Source organism: Tamandua tetradactyla, chromosome 12 (assembly GCF_023851605.1).
Source record: "Tamandua tetradactyla isolate mTamTet1 chromosome 12, mTamTet1.pri, whole genome shotgun sequence".
NCBI classification, from domain to species: Eukaryota; Metazoa; Chordata; class Mammalia; order Pilosa; family Myrmecophagidae; genus Tamandua; species Tamandua tetradactyla.
The window spans coordinates 33,845,001-33,864,641 of NC_135338.1; the positions used below are offsets into that span (position 1 = coordinate 33,845,001).

General features: G+C 36.5%; 1 protein-coding gene and 1 long non-coding RNA gene across 2 annotated transcripts in view; one reads left to right on the forward strand and one right to left on the reverse strand.

The window, feature by feature from the left end:
• YLPM1 (YLP motif containing 1) overlaps window positions 1–19,641 on the forward strand; it is a 72,814-nt gene that overhangs the window by 10,288 nt on the left and 42,885 nt on the right. The window contains exons 3-4 of the mRNA XM_077123060.1: window positions 9,030–9,209; window positions 15,287–16,281. Of these exons, the coding sequence (XP_076979175.1) occupies window positions 9,030–9,209; window positions 15,287–16,281 (1,175 nt within the window). The remainder of the gene's footprint in view (window positions 1–9,029; window positions 9,210–15,286; window positions 16,282–19,641) is intronic.
• LOC143652006 (uncharacterized) lies at window positions 168–15,870 on the reverse strand. The gene is made up of 4 exons (XR_013160357.1): window positions 15,709–15,870; window positions 5,823–5,862; window positions 2,625–2,652; window positions 168–408 (listed from the first exon to the last, which is right to left on the reverse strand). It is a non-coding gene; the product is annotated as an uncharacterized LOC143652006 (long non-coding RNA).

Below are 19,641 nucleotides of genomic sequence, written 5' to 3' on the forward strand. Positions count from 1 at the left end.
TTTTACTGCCCAAATTACTCTGGAATGTATTGGGTCATTACACTAACCTGGACAAACCAATAGGATCTTACACCCTATTCAAGATTCCATGTACTTAACGGCGTTCAGCAAAACTGACCATACAAGTTAAATTAGGAAATGCACTACCCAAAATTAAATTTGCACCAAATAAATGTCTCCCTCTTTGGTCTCACATAGAAGTTGAAGTTTTAAAATATGGATGCTATCATCCTTTATGCTGTATTCTGATTTACCTTAGTCCTATCCAGATCGGTTTCATTCATATCTCTACTTGAAGTCTGATCCCTTTTCAACACTTTAAACAGTTCTTCTCTGGGGTACTGTTGACTTTCACTTCTTCAGAGCTCTAACTCTGAGTCTCAGGTGTCATATAAATACCTGAAGTTTCTGGGAAAGACCAAATTATAAACAAACAACTCAGTATCTCAGAATTTAGAAATAACAGAACTCCTGAATATATGTGACTGCTGTAAGAGCTTACAATCTCTGACCCTTTACAATAGGCCCCAACCTGATAACCATGCTCCTGACTTCAATTCACTAGGTTTTTTTTGTATTTAGTCCATGTGATTGAGGCATGGTAATATGTGTCTTTTTGTTCCTGACATTTCATTCAGCGTACAGTCTTTAAGATTCATACACCTAGTTGTATGCCTCCCAATTTCATTCCTTTTTGTGACTGCTTAGTAGTCCATTGTATGTATACAACCATAGTTCCCCCTTCCATTCCTCAGTCATTGTACCCTTAGGCCACCTCCATCCATTATAGATCGCAAACATTACTTATGTACGTATTTATACATATATAGTTTCATGTGGTTTTTTTAATTGTTCATTTTTTGCACGTACTTTTAATAGTGTATTACTCAGAAAAAAGCAAAACCAGCAGATTATATATATATGTATAATATTTATATGTGTAATATTTATATATATGTATATTTAAGAGATTTATTATAAGAATTGGCTCATATGACCATGGTGATTGGCAAGTCCACATCTCATAAGGCAGGTCACAATTGGGAACCCAGTGGTGAGACTAAAGTTCCCAGGAGAAGCTTCTTGGCTTTAAATTAGCACATGTGATTAGTGATCATCATAATTGGGGAGTACAGTATTAGGGGATAAGCTTCATGCAAATAAGAGATGCTTGAGAAAACTTCAGTAAATGAATGGATGGTGAACATTTGATATATTCAATTGTAGATACAAGACTAAAACACAGGTAAAAGTGAGGGTGAAAGAGTAACATGTAGATGCAGTATACGTATTTTTTACTATTTTAAATGGAATATTTTTATTGAAGTCTAATGTACATAGAGAAAAGTACAGAAATTACAATTATGTAGTTTGATGAATTATCACGAAGAAATCACTACAGTGCAACTATCTCCAAGTTAAAAAAAAAAAAGTATAGTATTACCAGCTAAAACTGAAAATTCCACATCCTGGGAAATCTCATTAGTCAGGAGAGCCCTCCTTTCAAGATTCCATGTAACCCTTCCATTCTCTGCCATGTCCCTAAAAATATTGGGCCCTGAAAAATGTTGATAAGATTTGCATGCTTTTGGATGAATATAACAGGTATAAACAAAATGTATTGTTTGGTATCTGGGTTATTCCTGTCAACATTATGATTAGGAATTAATCCATGTTGTGCAAATATTCCTCCAATTTATTCGAATCACTACCTTTTTTTTAATTTATTTATTAATTAAAAAAATTTAACAAACCTCTTTTTTTTTTAAGGATTCCCTCCCTGTTTGTGTTGAATAGTCCTATGTGTTCAAAAACTTTTTTCTAGTAACATATATAATCTTAAAGTGCCCACTTTTAACTACATTCATATATATAATTCAGTGCTGTTATGTTCCCAGTGTTGTGTTAGCATCACCACCATCCATTATCAAAACTTTTCCATCACTTCAAATAGAAATTATATAATTTAAGTATTAACTACCCATTTCCTACCCCAACCATGGCCCCTGGTAATCTATATTCTAGTTTCTGACAATGGATTTGCTTATTCTAATTATTTCTTAACAGTGAGGTCATATAATATTTTCCTGTTGTGTCTGGCTTATGTCACTCAACATGTCTTAAAAAATTTTTTTAATTTATTTTTATTGTAATTTTACTGAGATATAGTCACACACTATACAGTCTATCCACCGTATACAATCAGTGGTTCACAGTATCATCACATTGTTGTGCTTTCATCACCATGATCATTTTTAGAACATTTGCATTACTCCAGAAAAAAAAAAAACAACAAACATCCCATACCCCTTACCCTTCCCTCCCTTGTTGACCACTGGTATTACGCTCTGCCCAGTTTTAAAACTTACAATAGAAGCAAGTTAACTAAAGACAGTCAACTTCTGTCAGAGATAGCTATATAGATCAGTGGAACAGAACAGCCAACCAGAAGTAGATGAATACAAACCATGGGCAACTGATTTTTTTTTTTTTGCTGTACAGTTATACAACCATTATCAGAAATCAGGGCTACTGGATTACATTTCAACAAGTTCAGATATTTCCTTTTGTTATTCTAAAACACCATACTGGGTGCACAGGTGGTTCAGTGGTAGAATACTCACCTTCCATGCAGGAGAATGCGGTTTGATTCTTGGAACATGCACCCAAAAAACAAAACAAAACAAAAAACACTTAAAACACCAGATACTAAAAAGAAGTATCTGTATAGTGAATCAAGTCATAGTCATTTGTTAACTCCTAATTTCTTAGTTATACTCCTCCCTCTCATTTAATCATTTTCTCAATCTTCAGTTAAACTTCATGCTGGAAAGAGGTATTGACCTTATGGAGTAGAGGAATGAAACTGATTGATGTTCTTAAAAAGATTGGTACCTGTAAGTTTCAGGGCTTATCTGCATAAGATAAGTCTGGAAGCCTTAGGTGTCTGAAAAAATAAATTTACTAAGTGATACTTTTATGGAGATATAGATAGAGCCCAGGACACTCCCTAGGATTTTCAAGAATACTGTCAGTTGGGAATTGACATACTGTGGTAGTTGGCAATGTCTGGCTAAAGACTGCATAAGAATAACCTTCAGAATGACTTCAACTCTATTTGAAATCTCTTAGCCACTGAAATTTTATTTTGTTTCATTTTTCCCCCCTTTTGGTCAAGAAGGCATTCTCCGTCCCACAATGCCAGGGAGACTTAAACCCCTGGGAGTCATATCCCATGTAGTGGGGAGGGTAGTAAATTTATTTGCATAATTGGCTTAAAGAGAGAAGTCACATCTGCGGAACAAAAGAGGTTCTCTGGAAGTGACTTTTAGGCATAATTAGAAGCAAGCCTATCTTCACCATTGTAGAAATAAGTTTCAGAAGGGCAAGCCTCAAGATTGGGGGCTTGGCCTATTAAATTGGGAGTCCCTAATGTTTGAAAGAATGTCAAGAATTCCCTCAACATAATGTCTTAAAGGTTCTGATACATGTTGTATGTATCAGAATTTCATTCTTTTCTACAACTAAATAATATTCCTTTATATATATATATATATATACCACACTTTGCATATCCATGCATCGATTCATGGACACTTGGGTTACTTCCATCTTTTGGCAATTGTTAATAATACTACTACGAACATCTGTGTGCAAATATGAATAAATCACAGACTATCATTTTTAATGTTGGGTGCTTAAATTGTTTGCAGTTTGAGACAATTGTAAATTCTGATACTATAAAAATTCTTGTATGTATCTTTGCACATAAGTATACTTTCCTGTTGAGTATTTGTGCAGGAGTAAATTTGCTGAGTCACAGGGAACGCAGAAGTTTAGCTTTAGTTGATACCAACCAAACCATTTCTAAGTGATCACCCACCAAAAGTGACTGAGAAATCCATGTACTCCTTCCATGCCAACGCTTGGCATCCTCGGCCTGTTTGATTTTAGTCATTCCGGTGTATGTTTTGTAGCAGCTTGTTGTGGTCTCCCCCCACACGTGGGAGGCTTTTGTTGTTGTTGAGTGCATGTGTTTTTTTTTGATAATGCAATTTTATTGAGATATATTCACACAACATATGATGTATCTACAGTGTACCATTACTGGCTCACAGTATGATCACCACAGTCAATTTTAGAACATTTTTGTTACTCCAGGAAAAAAAAGAGAAAACCTAAAACATCCCATATCTGAATGGGACTAAGGTGAATCAGAAGACTGTGTAAAGGATGGTATCATCCATATTTTAAAACTTCAACTTCTGTGTGAGAATAAAGGGAGAAATGTGTATTTGGTGCAAAATTTATATTTTGCCTAGTGCATTTCGTATTTTAACTTATATGGTCAATTTAATTGAACACCTTAAGTACATGGAATCTTGAATAGGGCATGAGATTTTCTTGGTTTGTCCAGGTTAGTGTGATGCCCAATAAATCCCAGAGTGAGTTGGACAGTGAATAAGAAAGTATTTGCAAAGTCCCCTTGAGGGAAAGAGGAGAAAGAGGGAAATATTCAACTTCCCCATTTGGAGAATTTCTGATATTCTCACAAGCAGTGGGGACAACCAAATCAATAGGCCATGCCCTCGATCTTGGGGTTCGCTCCTGTGAAACTTATCCATGCAAAGGATAGGCTAAGTCTATTAAAATTAGGCCTAAGAGTCACCCCCAGAGAACCTCTTTTGTTGCTCAGATGCGGCCTCTCTTTCTAAGCTGACATGGCACGCAAACTCAGTCGTCCCCCCCCCACCCGCAGCATAGGACATGACTCCTTGGGGTGTAAATCTCCCTGGCAACAAGGGACAGAAATTCTGGGATGAGCCATGACCTACCATCAAGGAATTGAGAAAACCTTCTTGACCAAAAGGAGGAAGAGAGAAATGAGACAAAATAAAGTATCAGTAGCTGAGAGGTTTCACAACTGAGGGGCTATCCTAGAGGTTATTCTTATGCATTCTGTAGATACGTGTTTTTAGTTTATGGTGTATTAGAGTGGCTAGAGGGAAGTACCTGAAACTGTAGAGCAATATTCCAGTAGCCGTGTTTCTTGAAGAAGATTATATAATGATATAGCTTTTGCAATGTGACTTTGTGATTGTGAAAACCTTGTGGCTGAAGCTCCTTTTAGCTATGGTATGGACAGATGAGTAAAAAGTATGTATAAAAAATAAATAATAGGGGGAACAAAGGTTAAAGTAAAATTAGTAGATTGAAATACTAGTAGTCAATGGGGGGGGTAAAGGTATGTATGCGTTTTTTTCTTTTTTCTTTCTTTTTTTCTGGAATCATGCAAATGTTCAAAAAATGATCATGGTGATGAACACACAACGATGTGATGATATTGTGAACACCACTGATTGAACACCATGTATGGAATGTTTGTATGTCAAGAATGTTTGTATGCCTGTGTAAATTTTTCAATAAAAATATTAAAAAAAAAAAATCCTATATCCCTTTTTCCTCCCCATCATTGATCCTTAGCATTTGTTGTGGTACATTTGTTACTGCTTATGAAAGAATATTAAGATATTATTGTTCTCCTACTATAATGAGTTTATTTGAACACCATAAGTACGTAGAACCTTGAGTAGGGCATGAGATTTTGTAGGTTTGTCCAGAGTGATGCCCTGATAAATCCCAGAGTGATTTGAACAGTGAATAAAAAAGTATTTGCAACGTCCCCTTAAGAGAATGATGAGAAAGTAGGAAAAATTCACCTTCCCTATTTGGAGAAGGCCTAATATTCTCGCAAGCAGTGAAGACAACAAAATCAGTAGGCCAAGGGTGGGCCACAGTGGCTCAGCAGGCAGAGTTCTCACCTGTCGTTCCAGAGACCCTGGTTCATTTCCTGGTGCCTGCCTATGTAAAAAAAAAAAAAAAGGAAGAAGAAAATTACTTAAAAATCAGTAGGCCGAACCCTCAGTCTTGGGGTTTGTTCATATGAAACTGATCTCCACAAAGTATAGGCTAAGCCTACTTACTTAAAAATTAGGCCTGAGAGTCACCCCCAGAGAACCTCTTTTGTTGCTCAGATGTGGCCTACTTCTCTCTCAGCCAACCTGGCAGGCAAACTCACTGCCCTCCCCCTTTCTACGTGGAACATGACTCCTAGGGGTGTAAACCTCCCTGGCCACATGGAACAGAAAGCCTAGAATGAGCTGGGACTCAGCATCAAGGCATTGAAAAAACCTTCTCGACAGAAAGGGGGAAGAGAGAAATGAGACAAAATAAAGTGTCAGTGGCTGAGAGATTTCAAATAGAGTCAAGAGGTTATCCTGGAGGTTATTCTTACGCATTATATAGATAACCCCTTTTTAGTTTAAGGTGTATTAGAAAGGCTAGAGGGAAGTGTCTGAAACTGTAGAGCTGTGTTCCAGTAGCCATGTTTCTTTAAGATGATTGTATAATATAGCTTTCACAAAGTCACTGTGTGATTGTGAAAACCTTGTTCTGATGCTCCTTTTATCTGTGGTATGGACAGATGAGTAAAAAATATGGATTAAAAATAAATAAATAAGGGGAACAACTGTTAAATTGGGTAGAGGGAAATACTAGTGGTCAATAAGAGGGAGGGGCAAGGGGTATGGTATGTATGAGTGTTTTCTTTTTTCTTTTTATTTTTTTTTCTGGAGTGATATACATGTTCTGAGAATGATCATAGTGATGAATGTACAACTATGTGATGACATTGTGAGCCATTGATTTCACACCAAGTGTGGAATGTTTATACATTAAGAATGTTTGTTGTATGTTGATTGATTTTATTAATTAAAAAATATATATGTATTGTTAACAATCGTCCATAGTTTGCAATAGGTACATTTTTTCCCCGTACATACCTTATAATAGTTTTATACATTCATTCATTCTTGTTCATGGAAGAAATTTTTTTTATTTGTACTGTTTAATTCACTGAATTATGCAGTCCCATGGTTTAACCTCAGACTCCTGTTCTGAGGTGGCATTAATGACTCTAAATTTCCTCTATCAACCACATTCATACACCGTGCAGCACTGTCAGTTATACTCACAATAATGTGTACCATCGCCTCTATCCATTTCCACTTATTTAAATTCAACCTAGGTAAAAATTCTACACATCATACACAACCACTCCCCTTCTCTAGCCTTCGTCTATCTCCTGGTAATCTATATTCTAGATTATGGGTTTATGAGTTTGCATAATATAATTTGTTCATAATTATAAGATCATACAATATTTTTCCTTGTGTCTGACTTATTTTACTTAGCATAATGTACTCAAGTTCCTTCTATGTTGTTGCATACTTCAAGAGCGTTTGTTTTTTGTGTTTTAAACCTTTGGTTATAGTAACATATATACAACTCAAAATTTCGCATTTTAACCACTTTCACGTGTACAATTTAGCGGTAGTTATCACAGCATGTGTTTTTTGCTTTTTTTTTTTTGACGTGGGCAAGCATCGGGAATAGAACCCAGGTCTCCAGTATGGCAGACGAGAATTCTGCCTGCTGAGTCACTGTGGCCTGCCCCACAGAATGTGTTCTTAAGTATATAAAGTACATATAAAATTCCATTTGTGCCATAATCAAATATATGCCTTATCAAGTTTAGAAAAGGGATTATTTTCCTGGTTTAATCAAGAGTGAAAAAGTAAACACTGTTCTGAATTGAGTAGCCTAAGCCACTAAAGGGATGACCAGATGGTTTTATAGAGACAACACAAGGACAGTAGTTAAGAGCTTCAGATTTAAAGTCAAGCTGCCCAGGCTGGAGTCCAGGCACTGCCACTTGCTTATGGTGACTCTGGGCAATAGTTAACCATCCTGTGCTTAAACTTCTTCATCTGCAAAATGGGCATATTTAAATAGTACCTATTTAATAGAGCTGTTGAAGCAATAAATGTTATGATATTTGTGACTTATCCTAATGAGTGGCACATAGAAAGTTCTCACATTCGTCCAAAGATCATTGTTCTCCCAAGTGCCTTATCTGTAAACTTAACTGAAACATGATGATTAAATTGATGAAAAGTGACTGTTCTAGTTTGCTAGCTGCTGGAATGCACTATACCAGAAATGGAATGGCTTTTAACAAGGGGAATTTAATGAGTTGCTAGTTTACAGTTCTAAGGCCGAGAAAATGTCCCAATTAAAACAAGTCTAAAGAAATGTCCAATCAAAGGCATCTAGGGAAAGATACCTTGGTTCAAGAAGGCCGATGAAGTTCAGGGTTTCTCTCTCAAGTGAGAAGGCACATGGCAAACACAGTCAGGGCTTCTCTCTCAGCTGGAAGGGCACATGGTGAACACGGCGTCATCTGCTAGCTTTCCCTCCTGGCTTCCGGTTTCATGAAGCTCTCCGGGAGGCATTTTCCTTCTTCATCTCCAAAGGTCGCTGGCTGGTGGACTCTCTGCTCCATGGTGCTGCAGCATTCTCTGCTCTGAGTCTCTTTCCCCAAAATGTTTCCTCTTTTGTAGGACTCCAGTAAACCAATCAAGACCCACTCAAATGAGTGGAGACATGTCATCCCCTAATCCAGTTTAGCAACTATTCTTGACTAAATCACATCAACCAGGGAGATGATCTCATTACAATTTCAAATATACAGTATTGAATAAGGATTATTCTACTTTTAAGAAATGGGATTTATATAAAACATGGCTTTTCTTAGGGCCATACTTCCTTTCAAACCAGCACAGTGACTAAGGTGGAAAAGAGTGGGGTTACTTTGGAAGCTTCTCATGGAGTGAAAGGACAGTAATTGTACATTCACTTTCTGTTAAGAAATGGTTATCCTATATAGGAAAAGTAAGATTATTCCAATGAAGGCTGTGGAATTAATAAGTTCCTTTTTATCAGTGTCCATGTAACAGTAGAGATAAAGCTACATGTTTTTATCTAAAGATAGACTAGCCTGTCTCAATCAGCCAGAATTGTAGGGATTCTGGACTTTGTAGTACATTTATGAAATATTCAAGTTTTTTATTAATTTGATTGCCATTTTATGATCCATACAAAATTGTGTCCTTTATTTTAATCTTTAGTCTGAGGACCCAGAAGAAGATGCCAGGTTAAAACAATTGCAGGCTGCAGCAGCACACTGGCAGCAGCACCAGCAACATCGAGTTGGCTTCCAGTATCAGGGAATAATGCAGAAGCACACTCAGTTACAGCAAATCCTACAACAGTACCAGCAGATTATACAGCAGCCGCCACATATACAGGTGAGTACTTCCTCAAGTGACAAATGGAAGTTGCCCCAAGAAGTTAAAAGGATTTGTTAACTCCTGAAAGAGGTTTATGTGTGTGAGGTACTAAAGATAGTGAATGTTGCCAATTAGCTTTTTCCCAAGGGGTGCCCAAGTAGTTATCTGTCACGTTACCTAGAGGCTTGGGAAGTGTGGTATAATATAAAGTCTCTTGAGGAAGGGTGGTATAATGGAGTCTCCTGATCATGTCAGCCCAAGCCAGATGTTAGAGTACTATTGCCAAGGGACTTAAGAACCAGGAATTTTTACCATATGCAGGCATACCTCAGAGATATTGCAGGTTTAGTTCCAGGCCACTGCGATAATGTGAATATCACAATAAAATGAATCACATGAATTTTTTTTATTTCCCAGTGGCATGTAAAATTTATATCTATACGATACTGTGGTCTGTTTACAGTAGCATTATGTCTAAAAAACAATGTACATACATTAATTAAAAAATACTTTATGGCCAAAAAATGCTAACCATCATCTGAGCCTTGGGTGAGACATCATCTTTTTGCTGGTAGAGGGTCTTGATTTGATGTTGATGGCTGCCAGCTGATCAGGGTGGTGATTGCTGAAGGTTGGGGTGGCTATGGCAATTTCTTAAAATAAGACAGCAATGAAGTTTGCGGTGGTTGACTCTTCTGTTTACAAAAGATTTCTCCATAGCATGTAGGGGTATGTCATAGTATGTTACTCACAGAATTTTCAAAATTGGAGTCTGTCCTCTCAAACCCTGCCACTTTTTTTTTAATTATTTTTTTATTGTGTAATATAACATATATACAAAGCAAAGAAAGAAAACAGCAATAAAGCAATAGTTTTCAAAGCACTCTTCAACAAGTAGTTATAGGAGAGATCCCAGCATTTGTCATGGGTTAACATACCATCCTCTCAGATTTTTCCTTCTAGCTGCTCCAGAATATAGGAGGCTAGAAGGAATAAATACTTTTTTTAATCATCACAATCAACTTTTTTTAAAAAAATATACAAAAATAATAAATTTCAAAGCACAGCACAACAATTAGTTGTAGAACCAATTTCAGAGTTTTGTATGGGTTACAGTTCCACAATTTAGATTTTTTAACTTCTAGCTGCTCTAAGATACTGGAAACTAGAAGAAGTATCAGTCTGATGATTCAGCAATCATATTCATTTGTTAAACCCTACATTCTTTTTTTTATAATTTTTTTATTTTATCTTTTTAAAAACCAAAAAACACCAAATAAAACGCAAACATTCCTATTTTGATCATTCCGTTCTGCTTGTATAATCAGTAATTCACAATATCATCACATAGTTGCATATTCATCATCATGATCATTTCTTGGAACCTTTGCATCTATTCAGAAAAAGAAATAAAACGAAAACAGAAACAACAAATTATACATACCATACCCCTTACCCCTCCCTTTCATTAATCACTAGCATTTCAAACTAAATTTATTTTAACATTTGTTTCCCCTATTATTTATTTTTTTTCCATATGTTCTACTTGTCTGTTGACAAGGTAGATAAAAGGAGCATCAGACACAAGGTTTTCACAATCACACAATCACATTGTGAAAGCTATATCATTATACAATCATCTTCAAGAAGCATGGTTACTGGAACACAGCTCTACCCTTTTAGGCAGTTCCTTCCAACCTCTCCATTACATCTTTTTTTTTTAAATTTTTTATTAATTAAAAAAAATTACACGAAATAAACACAAACATTCTTAGGATATGCTCATTTCATTCTACATATATAATCAGTAATTCACAATATCATCACATTGTTGCATATTCATCATCATGATCATTTCTTAGAACATTTGCATCAATTCAGAAAAAGAAATAAAAAGACAACAGAAAAAAAAATTTTTACATACCATACCCTTTACCCCTCCCTTTCATTGATCACTAGCATTTCAAACTAAATTTATTTTAACATATGTTCCCCCTGTTATTTATTTTATTCTATATGTTCTACTCATCTGTTGACAAGGTAGATAAAAGGAGCATCAGACACAAGGTGTTCACAATTACACAGTCAAATTGTGAAAGCTGTGTCATTATACAATCATCATCAAGAAACTTGACTACTGGAACACAGCTCTACATTTTCAGGCAGTTCCCTCCAGCCTCTCCATTACATCTTGGATAGCAAGGTGATAGCTACTTAGTACGTAAGAATAACCTCCAGGATAACCTCTCGACTCTGTTTGGAATCTCTCAGCCATTGACACTTGGTCTCATTTCACTCTTCCCCCTTTTGCAAACCCCTAAATTCTTGTATAACTCCACCATCACCTTTGATTTTTCTATCCCACTCTTTAGGGGTGTTTGGGCTATGGCCATTCTCAATTTTTCATGTTGAAAGGGACTGTCAGTAATATGGGGTAGGGAGATGGAACTATCCAATGTTCTGGAGAGGCTGGGCTTCCTAGGTTTTAGGACTTACCTGGTCCAGGGACCAATCTGGAGATTGTAGATTTTTGGAAAGTTACCCTAGTGCTTAGAACCTTTGTAGAATCTTATATATTGCCCTCGGTGTTTTATAGGTTTGGCTGGAATGGTTTTTGTTGGGGTTTGGCAAGTTATGATAGGTAGCAATGTCTAAATGAAGCTTGCATAAGAGTGATCTCCAGAGTAGCTCTGGACTCTATTAGAACTCTCTTAGCCACTGATACTTTATTAGTTACACTTCTTTTCCCCCTTTTGGTCAGATTGGAATTGTTGATCCCACGGTGCCAGGGCTGAACTCATCCCTGGGAGTCATCTCCCATGCCACCAGAAACCCTAACACTTTTTTATCAACTAGGTTGATAATAATATTCTAAATCATTTGTTATTATTTCAACAATGTTCATAGCATCTTCACCAGGAGAATTTCATCTTAAGAAACCATTTTCTTTGCTCATTCATAAGAAGTAGCTCCTCAATTGTTCAAGTTTTATCATGAGATTACAGCAATTCTGTCTCTGCTTCTAATTGTACTTCTTTTGCTATTTCCACTACATCTACTATTACTTCCTCCACTAAAGCTTGAACCCCTCAAAGTCATCCATGAGGGTTGCAATCAGTTTCTTCCAAACTCCTGTTAATGTTCAAATTTTGACTTCTACTCGTGAATCATTAATATCTATAATGGCATCTAGAGTGGAGAATCCCAGAAGGTTTTCAATTTACTTTGCCCAAATCCATCAGAGAAATCACCATCTATGGCAGCTGCAGCCTTATGAAATGTATTTCTTAAATAATAGGACTTGAAAGTTGAAGTGACTCCTTAATCCATGGGCTTCAGGATGATGTGTGTTAGCGAGCATGAAAACAATATTCATCTCATGGTGCATTTTTTTCAGAACTCTTGGGTGACCAGGTACATTGTCAATGAGCAGTAGTATTTTGAAAGGAGTCCTTTTTTCTGAGTAATAGGTCTCAACAGTGGGCTTAAAATTCTCATAAACCATGTTGTAAACAGATATGCAGCCATCCAGGCTTTGTTATTCCATTGATAGAGCACAGGCAGAGTAGATTTAGCATAATTCTTAAAGGCCCTAGGATTTGCAGATTGGTAAATGAGTATTGGTTTCTTAAGGGCCTTAGGATTTGCAGATTGGTAAATGAGTATTGGTTTCAACTTCAAGTCACCAATGATATTATCCTCTAACAAGAGAGATATCCTGTCCTTTGAATCTTTGAAGCCTGGCATTGACTTCTTCTGTCAAGCTATGAAAATTCTAGGTGACATCTTCCAATATAAGGCCGTTGTTGAGTGTAGCTGCCTTCATCAATGATCTTAGCTAACTCTTCTGTATAACTTGCTGCAGCTTCTACCTCAGCACTTGTTGCTTCACCTTGCACTTTTTATTTCAGAGTACCATTTAACAAGTAGTTGTAGAGCAAATTGTAGAGTATGGTATGAGTTTACAGTTACACAATTTCAGGTATTTCCTTCTAGCTGTTTAATATACTAGAGACTAACAAGAAATATCAATATGGTGATTCTGTAGTCATAATCATTTATTAAATCCTCTTCTCTGTTACAGCTCCCCCCGCTAATTTGATCCTTCTCCCAAAATTACAGGATATTTGGGCAATGACCATTCTAACTTTTTCATGTGGAAAAGGGGTGTTGACATTATGTAGTAGGGGGGTGCAGCTAGTTGATGTTCTTGGAGAGGCTGGTGACTTTGAGTTTCAGGGCTTATGTGGCATAGGAACAAGCTGAACGTTTTAAGTTTCTATAAAATAAACCTAGTGAGTAAAACTTTTCTAGATCCTCAGATAGAGCCTACGATATTCTTTAGGGTTTTCAGGAAGACTTTTGGTGGGGATTAGCATACCATGGTGATTTGCGGTATCTACCCAAAGCTTGTGTAAGAGTAACCTCCAGAATAGCCACTTGACTCTATTTGAAATCTTTGAGTCACTGATAACTTATTTTGTTCCATTTCTTTACCCCTTTTGGTAATGAAGACATTGTTAATCCCACAATGCTAGGGCCAGACTCATCCCTGGGAGTCATGTCCCAAGTTACCAGGGAGACTTACACTTCTGGAAGTCCTGTTGGGAGGGTAATGAGTTTACTTGTTAAGTTGGGCTTAGAGAAAGAGTGGCCATATCTGATCAACAAAAGAGGTTCTCTGGAAGTGACTGTTAGGCAAAATTATAGGTAGGCTTAGCTTCCCCATTACAGAAGTAAGTTTCCTAAGAGTTATACCTTATACTTTTATGTTACAGAAATGTCTTCTTTCCTTAAACCTCATGAACCAGCGTCTCCTTAGCTTCAGGTTTTTCTTGTGTATCTTCTCACCTCTTGTAGCCTCCATAGAATTGAAGAAAGTTAAGACCTTGCTCTGAGTTAGACTTTAGTTTAAGGGAATGTTGTGGCTGGTTTGATCTATCCAGACCACTAAAACTTTCTCCATATCAGCAATAGGAGTAGTTCATTTTCTTATCATTCTTGTGTTTACTGGAGTACCCCTTTTAATTTCCTTTAAGAACTTTTCCTTTACATTCCACAGCTTTGCCAACTCTTTGGCACAAGAGGCCTAGCTTTCAACCCATCTTGACTTTCAACATGCCTTCCTCACTAAATCATTTCTAGCTTTTGATTTCCAGTGAAACAGAGAAATGTGCAACTCTTTCTTTCACTTAAACACTTAAAGGCCATTGTAGAATTATTAATTGGCCTAATTTCAATATTGTTCTGTCTCACGATAGGAAGGTCCATGGAGAGGGAGAGAGAAGAATGGCTGATTGGTGAGGCAGTAAGGACACAGTGCTTACTGATTAAATTTACCATCTTATATGGGTGTGTTTATGGCACCCCCAAATATTGCAATAGTAACCTCAGTGATCACAGATCACCCTAACAGATACAACAATAATGAAAAAGTTTTAAATGTTGAGAAAATTATCTAACTGTGACCAGTGATGTGCAGTGAGCACATGCTGTTGGACAGAAGGCACAAATAAACATGCTTGATATAGGGTTGCCACAGACCTTCAGTTTGTAAAAAAAACTCACTATCTGTGAAGCACAATAAAGCAAAGCATGATAAATACAAGTTAGCCTGTGTTTTACCTGCCAGCCACACAGTAATAGACTAGCAGATAATCCACCAAAAAAGACCCATAATGAACCACAACAACAAAACCTAAGCATAAACACCATAAAAGATAGAGTAACTTAGATACTTGTTTGTTTTGTATCTTTGAGGTATTATTTTGTTTTTATGTGTAATAGATCATTTATCAAGTTGTTAAAATGATCCATAGTACTATTAAAAATTTCAGAATTACTCATTGCTGAGATAGATATTTGCTTTAGTGTTTGGTTGGTTTGTCCAACTCTGTGAAAAATTACATAAATAAGTCAAAGGAAAAGGAAAAATGATTATTATTGAAAGGACTTAGGTTTATCCTCAGCCTCCCAAAGTCTGTAGTGTTTTAATTTCCTAAGGCTTCACATGCCCTCAGTTCACTGACATTTTAGCTTAAGATTAATTCTCTTATATGTTTGTCTTGAAATAATTTTTATCCCTTTATTTGTAGACCATGTCTATAGATGTGCAGCTGCGGCACTATGAAATGCAGCAGCAGCAGTTTCAACATCTCTACCAAGAATGGGAGCGAGAGTTTCAGCTGTGGGAAGAACAGCTCCATTCCTATCCTCATAAAGATCAGCTTCAGGAGTATGAGAAACAGTGGAAAACATGGCAGGGACATATGAAAGCCTCTCAGACCTATCTCCAGGAGAAAGTCAATTCATTTCAAAACATGAAAAATCAGTATATGGGGAACATGTCAATGCCACCCCCTTTTGTTCCATATTCTCAGATGCCTCCACCTCTACCAACAATGCCCCCTCCGGTATTGCCTCCATCATTGCCACCACCAGTGATGCCACCTGCCCTGCCTGCTACAGTGCCACCCCCTGGCATGCCCCCACCTGTGATGCCACCTTCTCTACCAACCTCTGTGCCCCCACCAGGGATGCCTCCATCTCTGTCTTCAACAGGGCCACCACCAGTTCTTCCCCCACCTTCCCTCTCTTCTACAGGGCCACCACCTGTTCTCCCCCCACCATCTCTCTCTTCAACAGCACCTCCACCTGTCATGCCCCTCCCACCATTGTCTTCAGCCACACCCCCTCCAGGTCTACCTCCCCCTGGGGTTCCACAAGGGATACCTCCTCAGTTAACAACAGCCCCCGTACCACCAGCTTCCACTTCTCAGAGCTCACAAGTTCCAGAGAAACCTAGACCAGCACTGCTTCCCACTCCTGTGTCTTTTGGTTCTACCCCACCCTCAGCTTACCATCCTCCATTGCAGTCAGCTATTGGCTCATCAGAACAAGTGAATTCTAAAGGTCCTCCGAGCAAGTCTTCTCTGCCATATAGTTCTTTCTCATCTGAGCAAGGACTTGGGGAATCTTCAGTTGCTCCATCTCAGCCAGTCACTGCAGTCAAGGACATGCCAGTGAGGTCAGGTGGACTGCTTCCAGATCCTCCTAGAAGCAGTTATTTAGAAGGTCCAAGAGGTCCAAGGTAGGTCTCTTTTTTTTTTGGTTTGATTATTTGTTGACTTAGGCTACTTAGACTTTCAGAAAACTTCATTTATACTATTTTAATATTCTCTTTTATGTAATTTTGTTTTTTATATATTCATGGTTCAAAATTAACAGTGTTAATATTGTTAGCTTATTACAAATGACATAACAAAAATCTAGAAATGCCTCCATTTCTCGGATGTCACCGCCTTTATGTCCTACATGTAGAGATTTTAGCCCAGAATAAATTTAGTGTTTTAGAAAATCTTTATCAATTTCTTAATGAGTTTTCAGCTTCAAAAGCAGCATTTATTTGAATTTATTATCTCTTTTTTGCTTTTCATTTGTTTGACAATTGAATTGGTGACTGTTAGAAAATGTGCTAGCTATTGGTAATAATGATGAACAGGCCAATATTCTAGTGATATAAATAAAGCAGTGAAATTTAGTGTAAAGGTGAATAGGACTTTTATTTTATCCATTTCTTCAGCAAATACTTACTAAATTCTTGCTGTGTGTTAGGTAGGCCCTGGGGTTAACAGCAGTGACTATAACAGAACAGACCAAATCCCTGTTTCCTTGGGCATTTATATTTTCGTCAATTGGGAGATGTCTTTGTTTTTTATGAATAATGTTTTTATTTAAAAAAGAAAAAAATTAGTTGTTTACTTTCTAAGTTTTTCCTTTTCATGCCTTTTAAAAAGTGTCCATTTTTCTAAGTTTAAAAGTGTTTTTCTCTTCCAAGTTGATCTAAATACTCATTTTCCAATAGAAAAATATTTTCAGTCAAATTTTTTTCATTTGGAAGTTATAATAGAAATACATACTCATGCAGAATTCAGACATTACAGGAAAGTCTAGAAATAGGTAAAAGTCACTTAAGTCCACCATCTGGAGATATTGTTTTTGTTTTTTTTCTGTATGTTATAAAAATGGGTTTCTACTGAGTTCATTTTATAACTTGCTTTTTTTCTGCTTATCAGTATATTGATTAGCTTTCCATCTTAGTGTCATTGGCTCTCCAACATCATTTTAAATTTAAGCCTAATTTTAAAACAAAAAATGTATCTTTTATCTTTTCTCCATGTTTGTAATTCTGAAAACAGTGTAGCACAAAACTCCATCTAAAGTCAAAGCTAACAGAAGACAGAGACAACTAACATGGATTTCTCTGTACTAGAAACCTTTGCTAGAAATTTGGCATACATTATTTCTTGCAATCTTCTCAGCAATTTATGAAGTAGGCAGGCTTTCCTGCATTTATCCTTTACAGACTGATGCTGAGAGAATTAGATAACTTGTTCGGTTAATGTATCGGAGAGAGCAAAGCCTCGTCCACATTCAGGTAGAGTTGAGTCCAGTGTCCTCAGAGCAAAGCTACTGAACAAGCACTATATTTAACACCATGATCCAGTAATAATTATACTGTCAGTGATTACAAATACATTTGAAGTTTTTATCTATTTGTCATGTATATCTTCTTGACTTGAATTCCTACTTATCTCCTGGATTGAACATTGCCTTTTAAATTAGTTGTCTGATTTGTACATTGGAGTATATTTTTCAAGTCATGAAACACAAATTTCCTACTTTGTTTTCTATCATATTAATGTTTTCTCTCTTTTGCCTACCAAATCTAGGACATATTTCTAATTTTTTCTTGCCTCAAGGGTTCAGTTAATAAACTTAATGTTTGAAAGGATCTTAGCAATTATCTAGGGCAGTATTTCCCTCTACAGTAATTCACATTTGGGTTGTATTTTAGTTTGTCATGGTGGGTCTTGCATCCATTACCTTATTTATTCCTTTTAGCTATCTCATGGGGTAAATAGATAAGAAAAGCTGAGATTTGAAGAGCTTATTAATAAATAGCCCCAAATGACATAGCTAGTAAATGACTGAGATTGGATTAGAAACAAGACCTTCTGATCCACTTTTAAGTCCATTGTATTTTCTGTGACAAGCTGTTGTTGGACTATGCTTGAACATTTGCACTGCAATAAGAAACACTGCCATATAAGGGTATCAACAGTTTTCTAGAAAATGTATTTCTTGCTCTGATTGTGTACCTTACCTGAATGTGTTGATATAATTTCTACCTGTTGATTCTAGCTCTTTCTCTCTGGAGCAACACAGAATTAGTTATCCCTCTTCTATACTGTCTCATCTTTATTTAAAGACCACCCTCATGGATCTCCTGTTGACCCTGCCTTATCCACTCTCTGCTGCCATCACACAAACTCAAATTCCTCTTTGTTTTCATACTAACATTTTTTTTAGTCTACTACTGTTTTGCTCACTGTCCTTTGATGGCCTTTGGTTTGTCATTCTCCTTCAAAATGAACATTTCAAATGCAGAGGACTGTTACAAACTTAGTTATAAATAATGAATTGAATAGCTTAACAGATCACCTTTTTTTTAATTGTATTTTTGTCAGCACTGTCCTAATGTTGACTCATGTTGAGCTTAACATCAACTTGCTTCCTAGATCTTTTTCACAGTATTATTTGACCAAGTCTGTCTTATTCTGAATTTGCACAGTTTTTTTTTCTTTTTCTAGTTTTAAGACTTTACATTTATCTTTACGTTTCATCTAATTAGGTTTGGTTTATCATTCTAGTCTGCTGGAAAATTGGTGAATGTTGATTTCTTTGTTTTAGGTGTAAGATGTCCTTCCCCATTTTTTTTTCACCTGCAGATTTGATAAAGATGGTTTTTTGTGTCCTTGAATTGGATCCTGCTCAAATTATCTACCTTGTTTTTTACAAACATCCCAAAGTTAATTTTGTCATTGCCCTTTCTATACATCTTCCATTTCTTTTGTTCGCTTGGCCTTTATAAAGTTTGGCTATTGCCGAGACATAGTTCTTTTGTCTCCTGTTTACCTAAGTGGAAAAAAAAATCAATGGGAAGCTGATTAGAGAATGAAAGAGACTGGAATAAGAATATTCCATGCTGTTAAGAAAACGTGTAAATTTCCTTTTTTGGTTGAATTCAGATTTTGCTCTGAACAGATAACTGTTTTGATAAGACAGTCAATTTTAGATTAACAAAAAAATTGAGAGGATAGATAACTTATTTACCAAATAACATGCTATTAAAGTACTGTAAATTTCTTTGAGTTTTTGCAAAACCCAAGTTCAGGCTGCTCTCTAAAAATTGTGTACATTTACCTGATGGTGACAAAACTGCCTCACATGTGAATAGCATACCATATTGTTCAGCATCTAGGGCAGTTCTTTTGAAAGTGTTTCTGTATGTGTCATTGAATTCACCCAGTCTTCCAGTAAATAGTCATATCAATGGACTTTGGTTTCCTAGAACTTATATTGTTCAGCAGTAAAGCTTATTTATTAA